Raw genomic sequence first — 26,672 nt, 5'->3', positions numbered from 1 at the left:
GCTCTGCTCCAGTGAAAAATGGTACAAACTGATCTGAAGGGAGGCAGCGTCTCAGTAAAGATGGCGTCCAGCTGTGATTTATTGATGAGGTTTGTAAAAACAGTGGATTCTTAATAATAATAAGAGACAACCAAGCCAAACAAAAACAAACATGCCTCCTCCTTCATGACGGTTATAATGTTCAGCGTCATGTTAAAACGTTAAAACAACTTCAATTAAGTATTTGTACTTTACTTGAGTATTTCCATTTTCTGCTGCTTTATACTTTAAACTCCATCTCAGAGGTTTTTCAACGCACACATGACAGTTTTTCGTCCTATCCAGTAAAAAAAGACGTCAGCGTTGGATATTAAAGCAATATTTGGAGGACAACTCTTTTCCTCATTGTCTTAAAAAGTCTTAAAAAATAGTATTTAGTTCATAAAGTTGCTGTTTTTTACATGAAACTAGTCTTTCCAGCTCTAATGTCGTGACGTAACACCCTTTCAAAATATGATTTCCTGGTCCAAGCCTCGTATTTCTGCACCACAGCGCCGTGTCCCCCGTTGTTTGAACAGATCTGAGTTTTTAAAAAACAACATATTCGTCATTTTAACTCTTTCGTATCGATGAAAAAAACGTCCAAACGACCGAAGAGGTGATTTAATTGTTCCGTTGTGTCTGTTTTGTTTCAACGGAGCGTTTGGACCCGGAAACCTTATTTTGAAAGGGTGTTAGGTCAGAGTGAACAGACGGTTAGAGTAAACGAGATGGAAAGATAGATAGATGATTCATTCATCTTCAACCGCTTGTCCCTGGCGGGGTCCACCCTGGACAGGACGCCAGTCTATCACAGGACACATAGAGACGAACAGAGACAGACAACCATTCACACCTACGGGTGATTTAGAGTCATCACTGAACCCAACACCTGCACGTCTTTGGACTGTGGGAGGAAACCGGAGAACCCGGAGAAAACCCACGCAGACACGGGGACAACATGCAAACTCCACACAGAAGGGGCCCAGCTGGGATTCAAACCAGGAACCCTCTCGCTGTGAGGGGACAGTGCTAACCAAGATAGATAGATGATTTCATTAAATCGTCATAACCGTTCAATACAATAACATACAATAAAAACAGGTGCGTTAAAATACAACAAAAGGTGAATTAATAGGCGTAAGTTGCTGAGGATTAATGACAAGTGACAATCAAGATGAAGAAGTGTGCAAAGAACAAGTATTAAAGAAGAGAATAATAATAATAATAATAATGAGGTAAACGGTAAAAAGCAGACATACCGAGGAATCAAAAATAGGTTTCTCTCCGACCCACGGTGCAATAAGTAAAGAAAAATATAAGTAATATGTACATTAAATAAATTCTAAATAGTACAAAACTGAGGCAAAACCAAAGGGTATAGAAAACTACACAAACTGAAAATGTGCCTTTTATAAAGGACATAAATGCTAATGACTAAATATAATAAATGTAAAAGGCGCTGATGGAAGTGCAACAGTGTTCCTGAGAGTCTTTTATAAAGTGACCGGTGCTGCGTGTAATCACCGCCCTGTGCCAACACCGCCAGTAAATAAAACACACACTCCGCGCTGTGTGTTTGTGTGTGTTAGAGGCAGAAATGCACCATTAAATACTGGCTGGACATATGATGTTTGGGGTATTGTCCTAAACTGGTTGTTATACTTGTTTTGGGGCGGTTTTTGCCCCTTGATCATGTTTTCTGGATGCATTCTGAGATTCCTCGGGGCATTTTTCCTCTTTGATGTTGAATGTTTGTGATCAACTGAAGGATGAAGTGGTCATTTATGTGCTTTTTTATCTAAATGAGGTCTTTAAAAAGCCTCTTGGATCAGCTGGAAAATGCATCGTCACAAAGGAAAAAACACTTTTCACTCTGTCATGAACGGTGCAGGGAAATAACACCGGGAGACAGGAACCAAACGCAGACACGGACACGGGGTAAAAGTACAAACAAATATTTAATAACACGACAGAAACGGGAACAGAAACACTGAAGACGATACGGTCGAGGGAAACAGGAACGAGGAAACGACGGACGGTCAGGAAACAGGAACGTGGAAACAGGAACGAGGAAACGACGGACGGCCAGGAAACAGGAAACAGGAAATAACGGACGTCAGGAAACAGGAAACAGGAAACGACGGACGGTCAGGAAACATGAACGAGGAAACGACGGACGGCCAGGAAACAGGAAATGACGGATGGTCAGGAAACAGGAAACAGGAAATAACGGACGGTCAGGAAACAGGAATGAGGAAACGACGGACGGCCAGGAAACAGGAAATGACGGATGGTCAGGAACCAGGAAACAGGAAACGACGGACGGTCAGGAAACAGGAACCAGGAAACGACAGATGGTCAGGAAACAGGAACCAGGAAACAGCGGACTGTCAGGAAACAGGAACCAGGAAACGACGGACTGTCAGGAAACAGAAACCAGGAAACGACGGACTGTCAGGAAACAGGAACGAGGAAACGACGGATGTCAGGAAACAGGAACCAGGAAACGACGGACTGTCAGGAAACAGGAACGAGGAAACGCGGACGGTCAGAAAACAGGAACAAGGAAACGACGGACGGTCAGGAAACAGGAAACAACGGACTCTCAGGAAACGACGGACGGTCAGGAAACGACGGACGGTCAGGAAACAGGAACGAGGAAACGACGGACGGTCAGGAAACGACGGACGGTCAGGAAACAGGAACGAGGAAACGACGGACGGTCAGGAAACAGGAACCAGGAAACGACGGACAGTCAGGAAACAAGAACGAGGAAACGACAGACGAGGAAACGACGGACGGTCAGGAAACAAGAACGAGGCAAACAGGAACTTGGGAAACTACGGGAAGAAACAAAGAAAACAAAGATTAACACAATAACAATCAACACAGAGCGCAAAACAGGAACGACCAGTAACGGGAGCCAATCCGACGAAGAGTTTACCAGGGGAAGGATAACAACGGTCCAGCGCTGCATCAGCTTCAGCGTCAGCTCAGGGTTCTTATAGTCCTCAGGTGATCAGCGTAACAGGCTGCAGCTGGGGGGACACGCCTACCGGACCTGGACGACCAAACACAAAGGGGAGACACATGCAGGGAACAACAGACAGAGGGAGACAAACTCATACAAGAGGGAGAGAGGACGGACCGGCAGAACAGCCACGCTTCAAACACATGCTGATCTTAGAGAATATGATGCTTTGCTGCAGATTAATCTACCCAACAGGATATAAAGGAGTTAAAATGAGCTCATCCTTAAACATCTACAGCAGGAAACTGAAACAAACACATGAATGCAGCAGGAAGATTCATCCACAAACACCAGATATACCAGGAAACATTTTACTGCACCAGACAGACTTTTATGTTTGAGGTGCATTCTGCTCATCGTACATTAATACTTTTACTTTTGAGGTCTTTATTTTCACAGTGTGGTTTTTGTAGAGACTTGTTCTTAACGTGAAACAACATAAACATAAAGCCACTGAGCGGCGGCTGTACTGGAACTTGTAATCGACCCGTCTGTCGTCTTCCGGGTCCAATGAATCCAACGCGTCTTTTGCAATCATAAACGTTTATTTATAGATTTGTGCTCTTGACAGTACGCGTCTGTCACACTCCGGCCTCGAGTGAGGGTAGTCTGCCGAAATGCTGACTGGAAAAAGGGTGGTTTAGCCTTAAAATGTTGACAAAAAAGATCACAAGACAGAGTCCACTTGAAGAAGAAAATGAAATGTTTTATTGTCCTTTCACAATGTCTCTTGACAGCAGCGCTTCAACCAGAAAGCCAAAAGGTCCACACAGCTACACAGCCCTTCACGGACTCCCTAAGCAGTGTCAAACGCCTCAATTTAAAGGCCTAGCCCCTCCCATGGACCATACCATCTTTAATTGAAATCAGTAAAGTCATCAATTAGTTCATTCATTCATTCATTCATCTTCAACCGTTTATCCCGGGGTCGGGGTCGCGGGGGGTGCTGGAGCCGATCTCAGCTGACATCGGGCGTGAGGCGGGGTCCACCCTGGACAGGACGCCAGTCTATCACAGGACACATAGAGACGAACAGAGACAGACAACCATTCACACCTACGGGTGATTTAGAGTCATCAATGAACCGAACACCTGCACGTCTTTGGACTGTGGGAGGAAACCGGAGAACCCGGAGAACCCACGCAGACACGGGGACAACATGCAAACTCCACACAGAAGGGCCCAGGCCGGGATGCGAACCTGGAACCGCGTCGCTGTGAGGCGACAGTGCCCAAATCACTGTCATATACATACATTACATCTAACCACCCTTAAAGGCAGTCATCACCACATTACAAAAGGCCTCGATCCAGAGATGCCTGTACAAACCAATTTTTACCCCACAGTAGGTTTGGTTTGGTTCGGGCACTATAAAAGCCAGCCTGACACAAGGCTCGGGTCCTTTGTCTCTGCCCAGCACCAGGAAATACTATGGTGAGAAAACACCAATAAGTTAAACTCAGGATTACTTATTCTTAAATAATAATAAAATACTCAAAACAATACATGTGTTTGTGTGTGTGTGTCTGGAAAACTATGAAAATACATAACACAGGAAACTTAATTGGATGTTAACTGTAGTTCAGTGTGTGCACCCACCAAACTAACAATAGTACGCAACCTAGCCAACATATGGTATGTGAACTGAATGATGGTGTGGTGTTTTACCAGTGGCAGGGGAAACTGCCACAGCGTCCTTACATAAGTGTGCATACAAACAACACAAAAGACTCAAATATTTGCCACAACGCATAAACGAAGGCGACAATGGCGACAATGGCGACAATGGCGACAATGGCGACAATGGCGACGGTCAAAAAACAGTTTGCTCTTCCCGTCAGCAGCACACCTGATGATTACCTACACCCCACAGTGCAGAGCACCACCTGCTGTGGCCTCCAGGAAATACACAAGTACACATATAACCCATAAAAGGCTCTCACAGTATTATTACGTCTACTTCAGCAAAGGATCTGAATACTTCATCACCACTGCTCGTGGGCCGTAAAAACCCCAAACAGTAAGTTAAAAACTGTGCGTAGCTGAGGGGGTAATTCTTTTTATAACCCCCCGTTTACTGTCAGTCCATCTGCGTGTTAGCAGAATATGACAGTGGACATGATCCGTTTCCTGCACAAAGTATGGATAAAAACACATCTCGTAGTATATTAGAGTGACATTACCAGACATGGAGCGACCGTGGCTCAGTGGTAGAGTGGGCCGTCCTCCATTCGAGAGATCGCAGTTTGATCCCCACCCCAGTCCACATGTCGAAGTGTCCTTGAAAGACACTGAACCCCGAATTGCTCCTTGTGCTGCACATGGGTGTGTAAATGTGGTGTGAATGGTTAGATTAGATGGTCTGTCATCAGTGTGAATGTCTGTGTGAACGGGTGAATGTGACAAACACTGTGAAAGCGCCTTGAGTCGTCAGAAGACTAGAAAGGCGCTATATAAGTACAAGTCCATTTACCATAATGCCACAGTGCAGGGAAGAAAAAAAGGCTTTTAACCAATAACACTCGTCAGTGGCGCCCTTGTAAAGCAGAGCGGAGATAGCAGAAGACACATCGACAACTCAAACTTCCAGCCGTCTCTGACTGAAGAAGAAGAAGAGAAGATCCTTTGCGTTGTCTTTGACCGTAGCTCACCACATTAGCCTCTGACCGCCTTCCCTCTCTCCAAACTCCAGCCCAGATGAAGAACTTTGTTGCTCTGCCAGGCGACATGAAAAAAGCTCGGGCTGAAGTGGGGTGAATGAGCGAGAGGAAGGCCCGGATGAGACGGCGGAGACAAGAGAGGAGGCGTAGGGACTGAAGGGGCCTTAAAAGTAGAGGAAATTAGAAGGAAAAAAGCAGCAGATAAGGACGAATTATGAGGAAAATTATCTTGTAAAGATGGTGATTATGATGAGGAAGATTATAAAGAGCATGAGGAGAAGATGAAGCGAGGGAACATTGCAGAGAGGCAGTTTAAAGATGTTAAAGGGTCGTAAAAGAATCAGGCCGAGGAGAAGCTGCTCCATAAGCAATTTATGGAGTGAATCATTTTGATCAACAGTGATTACTTCTGCGCCTCACACTTTTATCAATTAAGAGTTGGCAAAGTTGTTAGTTTACTCAAATGTGTGGGTTTTTTTTCACTGAGAACAAATTCATTCATCCATTCATCTTCAGTCTCTTGCCCCTGTCGGGGTCGCGGGGGGGGGGGGGGGGGCTGGAGCCGATCCCAGCTGACATCAGGCGTGAGGCGGGGTCCACCCTGGACAGGACGCCAGTCTATCACAGGACACATAGAGACGAACAGAGACAGACAACCATTCACACCTACGGGTGATTTAGAGTCATCAATGAACCGAACACCTGCACGTCTTTGGACTGTGGGAGGAAACCGGAGAACCCGGAGAAAACCCACGTTAAGAAGAAGAAGAAGAAGAAGAAGAAGTTACACATACACACAGGCCTGAAATACACACACATGCACAGACAGGACCTATATACATGCAATTATTGGAGAGATGTAAGAGCGAGGGGGCTGCCAATGGATCTGCGCCCTGAGCAGTTGGGGGTTCGGTGCCTTGTTCAACAGCACCTCGGCAGTGCCCAGGAGATGAACTGGCACCTCTCCAGCCACCAGTCCACGCTCCATACATGGTCCACACAGGGACTCGAACTGGCGACCCTCCGGTGCTATGGACTGAGCTACTGCCGCCCCCCCAAAAAAAAATTAACAAATCAAAACGTTCCTGCTAATTTCTTCTCTGCTCATCAGCTCATCACCCGTCTCTCACACACACACACACACACACACACACACACACACAGAGATAAGGTAGAGGTGTGCATCTCTCCCTGATAAGACGATCCCTTATGTTGCTCCAAACATTTCCACAGTGAAACAAACGTCTGTCAGCGGTTTAGCACTCTCTCAACCCCCCGGACTGGGCGTGTCACACGTCACAGAAGTCCACGGGGGCTCAAAGTCCGCGGACACTTGGATTCAGCAAGAGAGGGAGAAAGAGGAGGTGTGCTTCGACCCCCTTCTCTGAGTGTTGAGCAGCTGTCTGCGAGACAAACTGCCCCTCAGGGATAATGCAGCTTTGCTTTGCTCCAGTTGAGTTAGTCCCTAACTCTTTAAAACACCAGCAGTGGACCAGCAACCCGTGTTCTGTGAGCTCAAACTAACAGAACATGTTTATTTGAGGAGCTCTTTTCCAAAACGCTATAAATCCATTTTAATAGTTTCAGGAGCATTACATTTTCTACCCACACATTTGGTTCATATTCAGTTTATCTTGTTAAAATGTTTTATGGCTCAGTCTGAACATGTTGAACGGACGGACGACACAAAAAACTCTCCCGCTTCAGAGCGCCGCCATGTTGGATCGCATAGAACGCTCACTGGATTCTGATTGGTCGAGAGTTTTCATCAGTTTATAGTCATTTTTTCACTTTTTTGTGGTATTTTCATCTGTTTTTAATCGTTTTTGTGTTTTTTCATCTGTTTTTAGTTGTTTTTTTCAGTTTTTGTGGTATTTTGCATCTGTTTTTACTAATTTTGTCACATTTTCGTGGTGTTTTTCATTTGTTTTTAGTCGTTTTTTTCACTTTCACTCAGTCTGAACATGTTGAACGGACGGACGACACAAAAAACTCTCCCGCTTCAGAGCGCCGTCATGTTGGATCCCATAGAACGCTCACTGAATTCTGATTGGTCGAGAGGACGTATCGCGTTTAGGCTAAAAACAGGTTTGGCGCTGGTCCCGGTTTGGACAGGAACTGCATCTTGAGACCATTTTAAACAGGGACTCTCTCAACTTTTAACTTTTTAACTTTTTGAGTCGCTCTGTTTTCTTTGTGGTCGTTTTGAGTCATTTGCAGTCGCTATTTGTTTGGTTTTGGTCGTTTGTAATGACTTTGGGTCACTTTGTAGTCATTTTACAACTATTTACGGTCATTCTACATGTCATTGTAGTCATTTTACAACTATTTATGGTCATTCTACATGTCTTTGTAGTCATTTTACAACTATTTACGGTCATTCTACACGTCTTTGTAGTCATTTTACAACTATTTACGGTCATTCTACACGTCTTTGTAGTCATTTTACAACTATTTACGGTCATTCTACACGTCTTTGTAGACATTTTACAACTATTTATGGTCATTCTACATGTCTTTGTAGTCATTTTACATCTATTTATGGTCATTCTACACGTCTTTGTAGTCATTTTAAAACTATTTACGGCCATTCTACACGTCTTTGTAGTCATTTTACAACTATTTACGGTCATTCTACACGTCTTTGTAGTCATTTTACAACTATTTACGGTCATTCTACACGTCTTTTTAGTCATTTTACAACTATTTACGGTCATTCTACATGTCTTTGTAGTCATTTTACAACTATTTACGGTCATTCTACACGTCTTTGTAGTCATTTTACAACTATTTACGGTCATTCTACACGTCTTTGTAGTCATTTTACAACTATTTACGGTCATTCTACATGTCTTTGTAGTCATTTTACAACTATTTACGGTCATTCTACACGTCTTTGTAGTCATTTTACAACTATTTACGGTCATTCTACACGTCTTTGTAGTCATTTTACAACTATTTCTGGTCATTCTACACGTCTTTGTAGTCATTTTACAACTATTTACGGTCATTCTACACGTCTTTGTGGTCTTTTTACAACTATTTACGGTCATTCTACACGTCTTTGTAGTCATTTTACAACTATTTCTGGTCATTCTACATGTCTTTGTAGTCATTTTACAACTATTTACGGTCATTCTACACGTCTTTGTGGTCTTTTTACAACTATTTACGGTCATTCTACACGTCTTTGTAGTAATTTTACAACTATTTATGGTCATTCTACATGTCTTTGTAGTCATTTTACAACTATTTACGGTCATTCTACACGTCTTTGTAGTCATTTTACAACTATTTACGGTCATTCTACACGTCTTTGTAGTCATTTTACAACTATTTACGGTCATTCTACACGTCTTTGTGGTCATTTTACAACTATTTATGGTCATTCTACACGTCTTTGTAGTCATTTTACAACTATTTATGGTCATTCTACACGTCTTTGTAGTCATTTTACAACTATTTATGGTCATTCTACACGTCTTTGTAGTCATTTTGCATACGTTTGTGAGAGTTTTGCATCCACTTTGAGTTATTTTGCACTTTTATCTGTGTTTTTACGTCGATTTTTAGTTGATTTGCATTTATTTGTGGTCATTTTGAGTCATTTGTAGTCACTATTTGTTTGGTTTTGGTTGTTTAGTGTCATTTTGGAAAGAAACTGCATCTTGAGACCATTTTAAATACGAAATATAGCGATTTGGCAGAAACACTGATGAAGCAGTGAAAAGGTTCTGTATACAGCAAACTCATTTGTTTTAAATTTGGCTTTTATCTCGTTTTGGAAAAGAACTCTTCATTTATATCTATTTTTTAAAACTCTGTGTACTGCTGTTTGTGACGATGTCTATCGAGTGTCGACACAAAAATGAAAGGAGTTGAATATGTAAGTTACAAAATCCCTTTCCTCTCAACAACTCTCACTAACTACGTTGTTGGTGCTTGGTTTTACGTGTCGGGACCCTGATTATGCTACTGGCGCCCATTTCACCAGCTGGGTTCACCTCTGTGTGAAAGACTTAGCTCAGGTGAATTCAATCTCAATGTGCAATAGTAATATTTAAAGATACTGTATATATTGTTCTTATAATTTAGATTTCCCTGTGAATATATTGTTCATATTTTTCTATATTTTCTACAATTAATTGTTTCTTATTGATGCTTCTTCTATGTTTGCGTCCACTTTGCTGCTTTAAAAAGGAAATTTAATAAATGAATATCTTAGCTTATTTTGTGCTGCTGCAGAGGTTTGGTGTTATTTTGATCAGATTAGCCAATAAAGATTTATTATTTATTGAATATTTTTATTTTTTATTTCAGCACTTTATTCATGAACATCTGGTTTAATGAGCTTTAACAATTATGTTTATTAATTAGCACAATAACATCTAATTTCATCTGCTACTACATTATTAAAATTAATTAATTAATAAATAATTTAAAAATATAATTAATAATAATAATAATATTATAATAATAATATACTTAAAATAAATAATTAGTGAATAAAAGGGGAAATTAAACAGGATTTTATTTATTTAATTAAAGATTAATTTTGCAGTCATATTTATTTATTTCATAGGCATATTTTTAAATGATGTCTATATTTATTTATTAAATATCTAATGAAAGAGCATAATTACTGTACAGTATGTTTCATTAGTTTCTTTTGCAGCTGTTTATATTCCAACATTATCTGATTATATGTTATTGAAACAACAAAGAGGAGAAAAGAGTGTGTTGACGTTTATTTCTTGATAAAGCTTCAGTTTGTTCACACGTCCCATCAGTAAAGTGAAATGACTCAATGATTTCAGGAACACTTCATCCACACAATCAACATGTTTGAGCAGAATCTCAGCTGTGGAACAGAGAAGAATCAGGATTTCCTCCCTCATTATAATCTGGATTATTACACTTTAGCATCAATCCCAGAGCCTCATTCGTACGTGTGACAAACAAAGAAACAACAACATACAAATGCATCCATAGAATCAGATATTCATCAGACATTTAGAGCACACACACGTTTCCTTTTCCATCCCCATGAGCAGTGATAGGCTCCGTGGCTAAACACACGCAGGAAGGAGCGCCACCTAAAGACACTCAAACATTTACACCACAACTTAATGACAAGACGTCAAAGTCCCGCCCACAACGTGTGAGTGACAGCTGATCTGTGTGCAGCCTAGACGTGGAAAGAAAAATCAGCTCTCAGCGACAAACGTGGAGACGAAATAAGTTTGAGGATTTAACCATTAAATGACTGCTGACTATTTGACTTTACACAACTCAGCAGAGTTTCCATAAAGACAAAGCCCAGCATAGAGAGGCTGAGTGAATGTGGTCTGGACTCTGTGGAGGAGAGTCATGGTTTCAGAGACGCTGTAGAAGGACAGAACACCTGCACTGTGATCCAGGTACACTCCGACTCTGGAGGACCGAGGACCTGAGACGGGAGTGTGGACTTTGTTGTGATAAAAGTTATAATAACTGTTGTTGTCACAATATAACATCCAAGATTTGTCATTGAATCCAAATCCATCTGCTCTACTCATATTCTTGTATGCGACTGCTACATCAACTTCTCCTCTCCACTCCACCTCCCAGTACCAACGTCCAGTCAGACTCTCTCTACTCAGGACCTGAGGATAATCAATGAATCTGTCTGTGTGATCAGAATAAGACTGTTCTTCACTCATCCGTGTTGCTTTTCTGTTCCCCTCAGATAATAACAGATATTTGAATGCTGTGTTTGGATCCAGTGTGATTTCACGTGAGTATCTTAAGAAGTCAGCTCTGGTCTTGGGCTCTGCTCGTGGATCTGACAGTAAAACATCCACTTCAGTCCCAGTCAGTGAGACGTTTGTCCATTTCTCTCTCAGGACGTCCTGTAGTTTCTCTGTGACTTCTGACACAGCCGCCGTCACGTCCTCAAAGTGTCTCAGAGGACGGATCTTGAAGCTGGATGTAGATTCAGTGAGTGGAGACAGTGAGGTGTAGCTGTGGAGAAACTGGGTGTGATCCTCTGTGTGTGAGAGTTGTTCCAGCGCAGCGTCTTTCCTCTTCAGCTCAGTGATCTCCTGCTCCAGCTCCTCCTGAAGCTCTTTGACTCGACTCACTTCAGTTTCCTGCTGGGATCTGACCTGCTGCTTCACATCGGAGCGTCTTTTCTCCATGAGACGGATCAGCTGGCTGAAGCTCTTCTCGTTGTCCTCCGCTGCTTTATCAGCAGAGCGGTTGATGGCCTCCACCTGCTGCTGAAGCAGCTTCACATCTTTCTCTCTGTCCTGGATCCTCTGCTGGATGTTTAGTCGACTCCCCTCCAGCTCTCTCTGCCTCTGGCTCCTTTCTGCTGCAGCTGAGACTGTGTCGTGGCCTTTGTGTTCGTCCATAACGCACACAAGACAGATACACTGCTGATCGGTACGGCAGAACAGCTTCAGCACCTCATCGTGACGAGAGCAGATGTTCTCCTGCAGCTTCTTGGAGGGCTCCACCAGCTTGTGTTTCTTGAATGTGGCTGAGTCAAAATGAGGCTGCAGGTGTTTCTCACAATAAGAGGCCAGACAGAAGAGACAGGACTTGATGGCCTTCAGTTTCCTCCCAGTGCAGAAATCACATCCCACATCCTCAGGTCCAGCATAGCAGTGATCATCAGGAGCAGCTTGGAGTCCAGTCTTCTTCAGTTCCTCCACTAAAACTGCTAACATGGTGTTTTTCAGCAGGGCAGGCCTCGGTGTGAAGCTGTGCCTGCACTGAGGGCAGCTGTGTGTTTTCTTCCCCTCCTCTTCATCCCAGTGGCTTTTAATACAGTTCATGCAGTAGCTGTGTCCACAGGGAATAGTCACCGGGTCCTTCAGTAGATCCAGACAGATGGAACAAGAGAAGGTTTCCCGGTCCAGCTGAACTCCTTTCTGCGCCATTTCACCTCTCAGTGCCAACGCCTGTGTGAGTTTCTCTTCCTCAGCAGTGAAACTAGTCTGAGCTCTGATCTCAACAACATGTGTGTGTGCAGTGAGTGGGGCCTGTCAGCTCCTGCACGTCACCACCATGTTGGTTCCACCCATTTTCAAAGTGTAGATCTGAAGGGGAGGGAACAAGGAAATAAGTGGAGTTCAGGGTGGAGCTGGCTGTGTTTCAGAGCAGGAGGAGGAGGGAGGGGTTATCAAGCTGTGTTCACTCCAGGAAGAGGAGCGCCACTTTGTTTCCTCGTTGACAACAAAGCCTCGGTTCAAACCCGCTCCACGTCTGAAAACACGTCGGTGTTTAGTTATAAAACACTTGTTGGCAGCTCAGTCTTTGGGGAACAGCCGACTCACAATGGTCTCTATTGTTTCACTTCTTCTTTAATGATTAAATCGTCTTCTTTGAAGCATTTATGACAAAACAATTCAATTTCATTTATGCCAAAGCGATGAGAAAATATATTTTTTTCAAAATAACAAGTTAGTATCTCAAAGTAATGACGTTAGGATCAGACCGAGCGTGTTTTAGCAGATTAATTGTTTCCTATCAAACTGAAGCGCTTCGAGTTTCGAGTGAATAATATAATAATATACATGAATATATTATATATATATATATAAATACTATCACACCAAAAGTAGTGCGTGATGACCAGGCCCGCCGCGTGTCTTCTCAGTGCCGGGAGAAGATTATTCTGTCATAGTACCCGGGCATTCAGGAGCCCAGAGGTCCAAGGTTTATTTCCTCCGCGTGGTGAAACCGGTGAATTAACGGTTAAACTCTTGACCTAAAGTGACAGGGCACCAAAGGTTTCTGCTTTCCCTCATCTTTTTCTATTTTCTTGAAATACTTGTAGCATGTATTACAAGAGAAGAGAGGAAAACAGAGAAGATCTTCTTGGGCCCTCACCCCTGCAGGGCCCAGGGCAACTGTACACGTGTTTGCCCCTTGACGGTGGGCCTGGTGATGACCGGTGATTGTGGTTGCCTGTGTAGCGGGTCCCGGCTCGGCCGCTGACAGATAGATAATCCTGACTGGAAACACAGGATAGAAATGAGTGAAACGGGACCATAACTGCTCATTCTCCAAGTGCTTTGGATTAGATTTATCCTTACAAAAATCCTGTTAACCGTTTGACTGCAATCATAGAATATTCCTGTTGTTTTGTTTGCATTAAAGCACTGGTACATTAACCACATTTGAATGACATCCACTTAAATGTCTATGATTTACTCATTTTCCATTAAATAAACGTATCAAAATTTGTGTTAAAGCAAAGATAAACATCTTCCCTTTACTCATATCGTCTATCATCAATCATGTAATCCCTTCTTCTATAAACACACATCATTCTCTATCCTCTCATCAAAAGAGTCATAACTGTACATTCAGTACATTCAGTACATTCAGTATTCACTTAATCTTAGTCTTTTTCAGCATGAAAATACAACAATTAATCCATGGAGAGAGTTTTTTTCATTGATCACCTATTAACAGAGAAATCTTGGAGAGACACTGACAGCCCCAAAGGGCTAACAGTGATTAGCTCGGGGCCGTACGCTGAACGCATCCAAACTTATTTTTTAACCACTAACATGATCAAAATAACAGCAAACCTCTGCAGCAACATGAGAAGAGTCCCTACACATAAAACGAAAAACCAACAATGTAGTTAGTGAAGCCAGAGTTTATTAAAAAAGACTGTTTTACAAGTCTGGGCCTTACCAGCAGGTCCATGTTGACACGTCGTCCGTACGAGTGGATTACAGAATGCACTGGAGTTCAGTTCAAGGAGGCTGTAACCTCCCTTCTCTTCAGGATCTTTACTCCTGCAGGACCCTGAAGAAAGCTAGGGAAAAAAACAGCTGACCCCTCTCTCCTCCCCCCGAAGGCTGCGGTCTATCAGGACCAAAACCTCCCGCCACAGGGACAGATACTCCCCCTCTGAGACAAGACTCTGACTGACATGCATGGACCTACAACTCACATATGCATTGCACCAACGCTGGACACTTTAACTGCACACTACCTCCTGATCTACTTCTGTAAATACAGATATGTATATACTTTCTATTTTTACGGTTAATAGTTTATGGCTGTGGCTCAGTGCGAGAGTGGGTCGTCCTTCATTCGAGATATTGGTGGCTCCATCCCCAGCTCCCCCGGTCCACATGTCAAAGTGTCCTTGGGCAAGACGCTGAACCCCGAATTACTCCCCGTGCTGCACATGGGTGTGTAAATGTGGTGTGAATGGTTAGATTAGATGGTCTGTAGATGTCCACTGCATCAGTGTGAATGTCTGTGTGAACGGGTGAATGTGACAAACTAATAACTAAAATATTTGGCATTTATAATTCCATGGAAATATATAAATATATATTATATATTTCCCTGTGAATATATTTTTCTATATTTTCTACAATTTATTCTTTCTTATTGATGCTTCTTCTATGTTTGCGATCCACTTTGGTGCTTCCGTACCGTGTCCAAACAGGTTTTCACGGGTAAAGTTCCTTTGACCAGTGTGAGTGCAACCGTACCGCGTCTAGTTGCGGCACGCTTGCCGGCCACGTCCCGTTTGGGAGAGGTGGGCTTTTGTAAAGCACGTTTGCACATGTACGAGCACGAGCGTGTGCACGTGTACGAGCACGAGGCCTACGGTGGTTCTGAGGTCATTTCCTGTGCGCCTGTTGGGACGTAGAAAAAAGAAGGAGGGACCATGCGCGGACATTTCAAACAATGGCGGTGAAAGGTTCACGTTGGTGTGATGCGGAGGTGGAGTGTTTACTGCAGATTTGGTCGATGAAAAGATTCAAAAACAGTCGACAAGACGCACAAAAACTCAGAGGTCTACGGAAAGATCTGGAAACAAAGCCACGCATTGCCATGACGTCATCAATGCGTGTGACGTGTTACGGCGTGATGACGTATAGGCAGCAAGAAGCATTCTCCGAGGCCCAGGTAGTGTGAGTACAAACGGGCCTGGAGGGGGGGACAAGGACCCTAAAGCACGGGGCACGGGACAGACGCACAGTGGGAGTGCGCCCTTGGATGCGTTCAGCGCACCGTCCCAAGCTAATCAGTGTTAGCCCTTTGGGGCTGTTAGCATTTTCTACACATGGTTGATAAATAAAACTGTCTCTATGGCTTATTTGATGGATTTTCATGCCGTTGTGAGTGACGCGAGTGCAGCGGACGAACTACAAACATTTGCAGCGGCCTTTGGATCCTGCAGGGTGTGTGAGTGTCTGATGCTGTAAAGAGGGATTATGAGTCTCATCTCAAACACCTCGGGCGCTCGCTAATGCATAGTTTCATTTCAGGATCACTCCCTCTTTATATGACCTCAGTTACTCCTCGGCACAGCAGCAGTTGTGTGTGACACTAAAAACAAAGCGCTTTATATCACAACAATCAGTTAAAGACTCATCCACGTCGAGGCACCGACAGCAGCAGAAATATATAAATATATATTTATGTTGACGGGAGCAGGTGCTGTTAATCTGAAGTGTTTGCCTTTTTGCCTCATCTCCTTTAACCAACCCAGGCTGCAGCCTCAGCACACCTTTAAAAGAACTAGCTTGATAGAGGTGACGGCGTAATCTCAACCGGCTATAAGAAATGACCTCTGACCACAAGGGATTCTGGGTAGTTCACCTCTCTCTCGCTCTCTCGCTCTCTCCACCGGGGGTCGGGAGGAGTCGGGCTAAAGTGCACAAACCCCTCTTAAAGCAACAATCAGACCTCTTTGTAAAAACTCTCAGTCTTCACTCGGACACAAGTGATGAATTCGGTGCAGGTTTCCATTTGTTGTCATGGAAACGGACGATGCCCAAGAACATTACATTAACACGCTTTTTACTGATGAGCTGCTGGAAGCTCTCTAGACGGAAAAAAAACAATGCTTTTGTTTTCTACGTCTCTTGTAATGGATGAACTTTGACAGTCAGAGAAAATATTTTAAGGGTACTGAGTGAATTACGTCAGCACCGCGGAGTAAATGTGCCTCCGTAGAGACGTTCCTGCTGCTAAAAGGAAGATTTACATCGCCAATGTGTGCACAAGATTGCTGGATAAATACTTATTATAAATATAATTATTATTGGCAGCCCCCTCGCTCTGACATCTCTCCATTAACTGCATGTATATAGTGCGCGTGTGTGACATGATTAATAATAGAGTGAACAAAATTGAATTTCCCCGTTGCGGGACTAATAAAGTTCTTCTTCGACATAACTTTTGTTGAATTAAATTGAGCACCAGTTCACCTTAAACCTGACCTATTCTGCTTTTCCATCTTCTCTGACCTGTAGATGTTGTAATAATGTTTTAAAGTCATATTTAATAAAACCGAAGCGTCAAATAAAGAAGTGTTTGCATTTAGACGTGAGCCCTGCCGACCGTCTGTGCTCAGCTCCGAACACCATTGTGTCGGTCGCTGTTAGAGATTTCTCCGAATTTCCGACGTCTACGTAGAATCGTGACTTCCCTATTAGCCGTGCTGCTATCAGGACGGACTCTTCTTTCTTCTTCCCATGGTTATGAAAGAACTATTTAGGATTACACCACAGTCAAGTGGCTGCTTCGTTACTTGGTCGTAAACAACTGAGACTCTTATCGATCTTTATCTGATGGCGGAGCGCCTTGTTAGCTGATATGGTATCAGAGCATGCTGTATAACCCCTCATTCATTCATTCATTCATTCATCTTCATCCCCTTGTCCCTGTCGGGGTTGCGGGGGGGCTGGAGCCGATCCCAGCTGACATCGGGCGTGAGGCGGGGTCCACCCTGGACAGGACGCCAGTCTATCACAGGGCTCATAGAGACGAACAGAGACAGACAACCATTCACACCTACGGGTGATTTAGAGTCATCAATGAACCGAACACCTGCACGTCTTTGGACTGTGGGAGGAAACCGGAGAACCCGGAGAAAACCCACGCAGACACGGGGACAACATGCAAACTCCACACAGAAGGGCCCCAGCCGGGATTCAAACCTGGAACCTTCTCTCTCATCTCAATTTCTTCAAATTTGTGGGTTGGCCTCTGACTCACCTGGTAGAGCGTGCACCCCTGTAGGTGGGTCCTTTGCAGCAGCCCGGGTTCAAAACCATCATCCCCTGTGTCTCTCTCTCTGTCTCTCTCTCTCCCTTATTCTAAATTAGAAAATGTTCTCAGTAAATAGGATGCATGGATTTGGAGTTATTTTTGTAACTGAAATGACATTTTTGCTATAAGAAAGGCATCGTCCGGGGCAGATACCAGCATGGGCATCAGTTCACCTGTGAACAGGACCCTCCCTAATGAGCAAATAGAGACAGACGTGGTTTATCTTAGTTCTTCTGCACAATATCCCATCAGCTGCGTTCTCTGTCATTATCTTTAAAGATATCTACAACTGAACCTGCCCACATGTGTATTCTGGTGTTTGTGGCTTTCCCCAGCTCGCTTCTCATTTCACCTTCTTCTGTGTTTTACACAGTTTTTTTATTTTATTTTTAAAGTTCCTATAAATATGATGATATGTCGAGGTCGAGTTGATCCGGTGTGGATTGTCGAGACGACAGCGCGGCTGTCAGTGGCCAGCGTAGGCGCTCGCTCACCGCTGTGCTCAGACATGCCATTTATCCGAGCTGGACTCATGCAGATGGATGCAACACACACACACACACACACACACACACACACACACACACACACACACAAATAAGCAGAAGAGCAGCTGGGCAGCCTAAGTCCCCACAAGAGCCAAGTTTCACTCAGGTTTTCCTGCTGGCATCCGTGTTGGAGAGAGCCTGTCAAGGTGTGCAACAACATAATGCAGCCTGAGCTTTCCCTCAGCTGTTGTTCGCTCCTCTGTTTGTCTCCGGTGAGTCTCTCTCCTTATCTCCCGGTGCCACTCTTAAGCTCGACTCGACAGGATCCATACAGATCCATCGCACTGCAACTCTGCCTCAGCTTCAGCTTTTGATTTGTTTTTGTGTTCCCCGACACTCAGCCTCTCCATACGAGGCCTTTCCACTGACTTTATTCTTCGTGATCTGTTTTTCATCGTTTTCATTTTTGTACCGTATTTTCAAATGTCTCAAAAGCAGACAGTGCTCCTTATAATCCGGTGCTCCTTATATATGGACCAATATTGAGCCACAACAGGTCTCCAACTACGGTGAGCAGCCGCCGACTCTATTTTCCCCCGTAGAAGAAGTAACGCGCGGTGCATGTTGAGATATACGACTGCGTGAAGCGTGCCGTTTCATTTCCATGTGTGTGTTTGTGTAAAGAGCCCAAAATGGCTCCTGTTAAGAGACACGCTTACGACGCAGAGTTTCAACTCAAGGCCATTAGTCACGCAGCAGAACACGGGAATAGAGCAGCAGCCAGAGAGTTTAACATGAACCAATCAATGGTGCCGAAGTGGAGGAAGCAACAAGACGACCTCCCCTGACTGTTTTGTTGACGTTCCCTTTAGAGCAGCTCCATCTAATGGATGCAGAACGTAACCCCAGCCTCCACTGTAGCGTCTGTTCTATGCGCCTTATAATGTGGTGCGCCTTATAGTGCGGAAGATACAGTATATTAATTTCACGAGACGAGATTTCATTGCTGGATCACTTCTTTTATATTCTTTGCACGTAAGTCTCCAAAGGTCAAACTAACAACATCCAGACAGTGGACTAAACAAATGCACTTTGGTTCTTCAAATATTCATGAGTGCTTTTAAACGAGTGCTCTCTGCCAGACTGACTCTCTTCTAATCGTCTTGTTTCTCACAAAAATGTTGTTTTTAAATCGGATATCACTGGATTAAGGTTGTCAAACGTTTTGGCGCTTTGATGCAGCTGTAGAAAGTATCTCGCTATCTCTGTCTTCATTTATAATTTATGACGCTACAAATTATATCCAGCAAAAAAACAAAAAAGCCTGAAAAGTCAGAAGAGAGAACCGAAGTCCAGGGAGTCGTTGCAGCATCTCACCTCGTCTTATTGGTGTGAACTGGCAGGCGTCAGAACGTTGCAGACCTGCACATGTCAGGCCCAGGCAGGAATGAGGACTCAGATGCGGAGGTTCGCGGATTAAAACTTGGCTTTATTAGCTCAACGACAGGAACGTGGCGCAGAGCAAAAGCCACGCACAGGAGGAACAAAAAGGAAGTCGCCAGTAATAAAGTAAAGTACAGTACAGTAAATAAAGTCGCTCCAACCAGGAGGGAAAAACAATGGATAAACAAGAATTCAAAAATACTACACTTACTTTAACAAAACAAGAAATACCATCACCTGAACGTAGAAACAAGCTCGAGGGCACGAACAAGACTAGTGCTGGAAACATTCGACACAATGTACGAACTAATCTGGCACAGAACAAGGGGGGGGAAGACACGGACTATATACACATGAAGGGAGGGGAAGACACGGACTAGGTGGAACCACAGGTGGAAACACTCATGGATCAGGGAATGACGTCAGACCGGTGACACAAGAGGAAGGGCAAGTGACCTGGAACCAGAGGAGAGTTACCTTTCAAAATAAAACAGGAAATTCACCAGACAAAAACCCAAAGACAGGACACACCTCACCGCGGCGTGACAGCACATTTGAAGTTTCAACTGTTCTCGTTGCAAATATTTGGTCTTAACTGGACTTTAAATCGGCAGTACTTCATGCTGCATTCAGGTGCATCTCGGATGGACTTTTCTTTCTTCTTCCCATTGTTTTGAAAGAGGTATTTAGGTTTACACCACAGTGGAGCGGCTGGTTCGTTACTTGGTCATAAACAACTGAGACTCTTATCGATCTTTGAATTTATCTGATGGCGGAGTGCCTAGTTAGCTGATATGGTATCAGAGCATGCTGTATAACCCCTCATTCATTCATTCATCTTCAACCGCTTACCCTCTCGGGGTCTCGGGGGGCTGGAGCCGATCCCAGGTGACATCGGGCGTGAGGCGGGGTACAGCCTGGACAGGACGCCAGTCTATCACAGGACACATAGAGACGAACAGAGACAAATGTAATACCTTTCACTAAAGCATTTCTTACCTTTCTTACATGCCTAACAGGGATTCTGTCATGAACGGTACAGGAATAACACAACTTTGGACTCAAATGCAGACACGGACAAAAGAAAGTTACAAATTAAACGTTTAATAAATACAAACGGAAAAACACTACAGATAATCAAACACAAGACTAACTGAACAAACATGGAAATACAAGAACGGGGAGATGACGGGAGATCGGGAGACGGATGGGAAAACGGGAACACGGGAAACTACGGAGAGAAAACAGAACACAAAACACGATTAGTAAGCTTACAACGGGGAGCGTGAAAATCACTACGAGAAAGGGGATGCCAGTCCGGGGGGAATAGTTTTACCAAGGTTGGGTCGACGACGGTCCGGCGCTGCATGCCTGCCAGCTTCAGGCTTTTAACGTGTTGGTGTAATCAGCTAAACAGGCTGCAGCTTGGGGGAACGCCTACCGGACCTACAGACAGACAGGGGAAAGCAAATGCAGGGAAACACAGACAGAGAGAGACAAACACACACAAGACATAGGAGAGGAGGGCACTGACAGAGCCAGATCTTGAGAGATTCCCACCCTCTTCCCCCCGCCTGACCTCTGACACTCCCCTAAAAACGTGTGCTGAGAGAAATGCTGCGTTCAAGTGCAATGGTAAGTCCGACTTTTCGGACCTCCCATTAGGCACTGAAATGCCTGTCAAAGTGGAACCTCCTACTATTGAATTCAAGGGAGATCAACCTACCCTGAATTCACAAGTAGGAGGTTTCACTTTGACAGGCATTCCAGTGCAATTTGCCTAGTCGGAGGTCCGAAACTTCGGACTTCAGAGCGACAGATGAGAGGCAGGAAGCTCAGCAAATCATTTTATTCAGTCTCATCAGTCTGGTCAGGCTTTTATCAGTGGATTTCTTTTACATTTTAGTGTGCTACACGCTTATTAGGAGCATTTTAAGATAACAAAAGAAAAGTAAAAAAAAGCCAGACAGTCTTCACTACATACAGTTTATTATATAAAGCAAAGGCCATCAAACTTGAGACTGTAATTATCTCCTTTATGGACCAATGCTCTGTACTCAACACCATAACTCATAATGTGAAACAATGTGACATAGCCACACAGCTCTCCTTTATTATCCTCTTCTAGTGTCAAACATGCATGCTTGTTGTCTTTGTCTACTTAGCCTGCTTCTGGAAAACACTTGCTCGTGAGAGGAAGCAGGTAAACATCTTGTGAGAGGAAATCAGCAGCAGGTGGAAAAGGTTAAGTTCCCTGTAAGAGGACAGGAGTGAGACGAGGACACGGAGGTGTGATTTGGAGGAGTGAGAGGAAGGTAGGGCAGGGAGACGGACGTGACTTGTTTCTTGAAGAGATGGGTTTTCAATCCCCTCCGGTACATAGGCAGTGACTATGCAGCGCTGAATGGGATGGGAAGGTCACCCCTCCATTGGGAGACAAGAGGGAACAAAGTGGAGGCCGCCTTAAGGCAATTCACCGTTGGAAAGGAGGAACTAAGCTCCCGGTTGGAGCTGATAGGCTGCTCTAAGAGACAAAAACCCCTGGGAGCGGTGTGCAGTGTGGCCTTTCATGTAGATTACTTCTATTACAATTAGACACCGGTGCTCACTCACCCTTGTTATTTAGTATTTTTTATCTGAAAGGTCGCCTGAGTTCAAGGTCTTCAGCAGTGGACCCAACGTGCTGCTGTAATACAGTTTTTAAAAGCTGAACGCAGCATTAAAGTCGACACAGAGGGGACAAAGTTGAACTGATGTGAGCAAACGTTAGCGGAGTTCATTATGAGATGGGAGGATCCCGGTCTCTGCGTGCTCTCACTCTCTCACTCCTGTCTCTGATGTCAGGAAGGATTGTTGAGAAGCTGAGCTTTTACAAACCAATGCAGGGCTGAGAAAACATTTCTGTCTTGTTTTGAGTAGATTTCTCTTTTGAGCTCAAAGTAATCCATCAGCTGTTTAACAAGTGAAACTCTTATCCGTGTGTATGTGAAAGCAAGAATGAGTCCTTACCCCAAGTGAAGGAGTTCAAGGACCTCTGGATCATGTTCACGAGTGAGGGGACGATGGAGCGTGAGTTTGGCCGGAGAATCGGAGCAGCGGGGGCGGAGCTGCAGTCGCTCTACCGCACCGTTGTGATGAAAAGAGAGCTGAGGAAGACAAAGCTCTGGATCTACCGCTCAGTCCTGGTTCCTACCCTCACCTGTGGTCATGAAAGCTGGGTCAGGACCCAAAGAACCAGGTCCAGGTCCAAGCGGCCGAACTCGGAGTAGAGCCGCTGCTCCTTTGTGTTGAAAGGAGCCAGTTGAGGTGGTTCAGGATCATCTGGTAAGGATGAACCCTGGGCGCCTCCCTAGGGAGGTGTTCCAGGCACGCCCAGCTGGGAGGAGGCCTCGGGGAAGACCCAGGACCAGGTGTAGAGATTAGATCTCCACACTGGCCTGGGAACGCCTCAGGATCCCCCAGTTAGAGCTGGTTAATGTGGCCTGGGAAAGGGAAGTTTGGGGTCCCCTGCTAAAGCTGCTGCCCCCGCGACCCGACCCCGGGCTGAAGATGAGATGAGATAATCTCTGCTGTTTCTTTGATTTCTTATCATTTTACCATGCATTGTGCCACTACCTTCACCTTCTTTACTTTAATACATTTGTCTAAAAGCTTGAGTGACTTGTCAGCTGACAGCTTTTCATCCCCTTCCTGTTCACTGAAAACCACGTATCTCCAAATGTGTTTGTGATCAACTGATGGATGAAGTGTTTGTTTATGTGCTGAGAAAATTCCCCTCTGGGCGGCAGTAGCTCAGTCCATAGGTGACTTGGCTGGGAACCGGCGGGTCGCCCGCCCGAGTCCGTGTGTGGACAATGTATGGAGCGTGGACTCGTGGCTGGAGAGGTGCCAGTTCATCTCCTGGGCACTGCTGAGGTGCTGTTGAGTAAGGCAGGGAACCCCCAACTGCTTGGGGCGCCGGTCACTGGCAGCCCCCTTGCTCTGACATCTCTCCATTAACTGCATTTATATAGGTCCTCTTTTGGCATGTGTGTGTATTTCGGGCCTGTGTGTGTGTGTAACATGAATAACAATAATTCCCGTTGCGGAATTCTTCTTCTCCTCCTTTTTAATCTGAATAAAGTCTTTAAAAAGCCTCTTGGATCGGCTGGAAAATACACCGTCACAAAGCTGGAAACCACCACAAGAAGAAGCAAAATGATTAAAAAAAGATGCAAAACCACCACAAAAAGATGCTAAATGATTAAAAAAAGATGCAAAACCACCACAAAAAGATGCTAAATGACTAAAAACAGATGCAAAACCACCACTAAAAGATCAATGATAAGTCCCCGTCTGCTCTGATTGGTGAGTGTATCTGTGTCTTTCGTCTCTGCACCGTCATTGCAGCCGAGGAATGACTGTAATGACATTTTCTACAATATTGGACCTTAAAGAGAGGAGTGAAATGTTTTTTTGATGGTCATATTGACATCATAACAGCACTTTCAATGCGTATATATGTAGAATATGTATAAACATTTATATTAACCCCATAACACTCTAGTGTTTCTGTCTAAAACAAACACTAAAGACATTTATAATGTCAGGAATTGAAGCTTTCTATTATTGACTCAAACTCTAAATGTAGTGTGGTCCCGGTGCTTCTCACCTGCGCTCTGCCCGGCAGTAGACGCCTGTGACGTCCCTCTGCTCCTCATTAGCATCGAGTTCATTAGGAAGCCAAAACCTGTTGCCCGTGTTGGAGGGGTGATGCTGTGGGGTCGGCGGACATTAGCCAGTCTGTCCTCTTGAGCTTTGTCCGGGTCTGAACCCCATTCAGGAGAAGACTGGTGTTTTATGACGGTGCATCTTTCATTACCCAGCAGACTGAGTTCAGCGACTCATTAAGTGCAGCTTTGCAGGAATGATGCGGCGAGTTTCTGCGGAGAGGTGAGGGAGCGCTACATGAGAGAGGATCATAGACGCGTATGATTACAGAGATGGAGCATATGGACAGCCTGCAGATCAAGGGAATACATGGAGGAGGAGTGTGTGACTCAGGGATTAAAGCACCTGTTGTTACTTTGCATAGGCGTGGTGTGCGTCTGTGTGTGTGTGTGTGTGTGTGTGTGTGTGTGTGTGTTTGCATGTATCGAGCGGTCCGTGTTCCACACCGCTGACCTTGTTCCACTCTGAAGAGTGTGTGTGTTTTTCGAGGCTGCAGCTCCTCCGGATGTTTATCCTGGCACTTCATTTAGGTCTTCAGTGATAATACACAGTCTTAGGGGACAGTGATTGTCCTGCTCGACACGAACACAGCTTCACACACACACACACACACACACACACACGCTGACGAGTGGACTTGCCCCGCTGCCAAGTCCAATTAACGGCTGCAGCAGCATCAGCATGCCTCTTGTGTTTGGTCAAAATTAATTTACCAACAAACTTTTAAATCAAATTTCAGCACAGAGCCTGAGGGGCGATCGGCTCTCTGCACGGCCCCGTTTGGAGCTGCGATGTCCGTCTCCTCCAACGGGGAGCTGTGATTCAGCTTGAAGCTGTGGAGCATGTGTTGGTCTTGCTTCTTGTGAGCAGATGAAAAATGATCCTTCAGCAGTTTCCTGCAGTTTTTTAAATTACAGAGAGAAACACAATCAAAGCTGCGGCCTATGCGGAGAAAAGCAAAAATGCTCAGTGAGGTTTTTTACAAACATCCACTGCTGGCGGAAGAAGTCAAACACTCTTGCTACACACACCTGGGACGTGATCACAGTTATGGGTTAGAAGGTGCTGCTACACCTGTCAGCAGGTTCAGTGGGCCGTTATCTGTTCATGCGGTGACGCTCGCAGTTAGCTTCCCTTTTTAACAGTCTTGGATGTTGTGAATTCAAACAGAAGAGACGTTAACGGAGAGCCGGGACGATTGAAACACTGCGATTTCCAAGAAAACAACGCAAGTCTGACACTTTTCATCTCTAGTTTGGGAGAGGTGGGCTTTTGTAAAGCACGTTTGCACGTGTACGAGCACGAGCGTGCGCACGTGTACGAGCACGAGGCCTACGGCGGTTCTGAGGTCATTTCCTGTGCGCCTGTTGGGACGTAGAAAAAAGAAGGAGGGACCATGCGCGGACATTTAAAACAATGGCGGTGAAAGGTTCACGTTGGTGTGATGCGGAGGTGGAGTGTTTACTGCAGATTTGGTTGATGAAAAGATTCAAAAACAGTCGACAAGACGCACAAAAACTCTGAGGTCTACGGAAAGATCTGGAAACAAAGCCACGCATCGCCATGACGTCATCAATGCGTGTGACGTGTTACGGCGTGATGACGTATAGGCAGCAAGAAGCATTCTCCGAGGCCCAGGTAGTGTGAGTACAAACGGGCCTGGAGGGGGGGACAAGGACCCTAAAGCACAGGGCACGGACGGAGGAACAGTGGGAGGGCGACCTAAGAGAATACACAAATACACATGAAAAGTGTTTCAATCGAACCAGCTCAACAAAACTACATGGTCAGGTTTGGCCCCGTTCTGCAGAGTGTTGGATAACGTTGGCACCAAATGTGAAAATCTTAAGAACAGAGGTCGAAAGAAGCTCCTGATAAACTGTTACAATAACATCTGACCTTTTCTGTCTTTTCTGTGAATCTCTTCGTCGTTCAACACGCTGATACACATCATCTCATCAATGTTGTGGCTGATCCACTCCAGTGTAGATCAGTGAGAGTCTGCAGCCCTCAGATCCACGCGTTACATACGTTCACACGCATTACGACACGACCGCTGCTCTTTTATCAGGGGAAAGAAAACATTTAGGTGATTATTTAACATCCCTTTGCTTATTTGTGTCTGTAAATGTCTCCTAATGTTGAGGATTTGATCAGATATCGTGTCTGGAGAAAGTGGTGTATGAAATTTCACAATCCATATCTTTAAAGGCCGTTCTCTCATCATCATTTTATCCT

General features: G+C 44.5%; 2 protein-coding genes across 2 annotated transcripts in view; one reads left to right on the top strand and one right to left on the bottom strand.

Annotated features, from left to right (window-relative positions):
* Window positions 1-26,672, top strand: part of LOC310945504 (multiple epidermal growth factor-like domains protein 10) — a gene marked incomplete at its 3' end in the record, with an annotated part of 145,325 nt that overhangs the window by 26,629 nt on the left and 92,024 nt on the right. The gene's annotated exons all lie outside the window — the stretch shown is intronic.
* LOC310945526 (tripartite motif-containing protein 16-like) lies at window positions 10,986-12,665 on the bottom strand (the record flags this gene model as incomplete). The annotated part of the gene is made up of 1 exon (XM_083911646.1): window positions 10,986-12,665. Exon 1 carries the CDS (start codon window positions 12,636-12,638, stop codon window positions 10,986-10,988), a length of 1,653 nt encoding a protein of 550 aa, XP_083767772.1. The 5' UTR covers window positions 12,639-12,665.

This window comes from Echiichthys vipera (assembly GCF_963691815.1).
Source record: "Echiichthys vipera genome assembly, chromosome: 1".
NCBI lineage: Eukaryota > Metazoa > Chordata > Actinopteri > Perciformes > Trachinidae > Echiichthys > Echiichthys vipera.
This window is presented reverse-complemented; position numbering and strand designations above follow the sequence as displayed.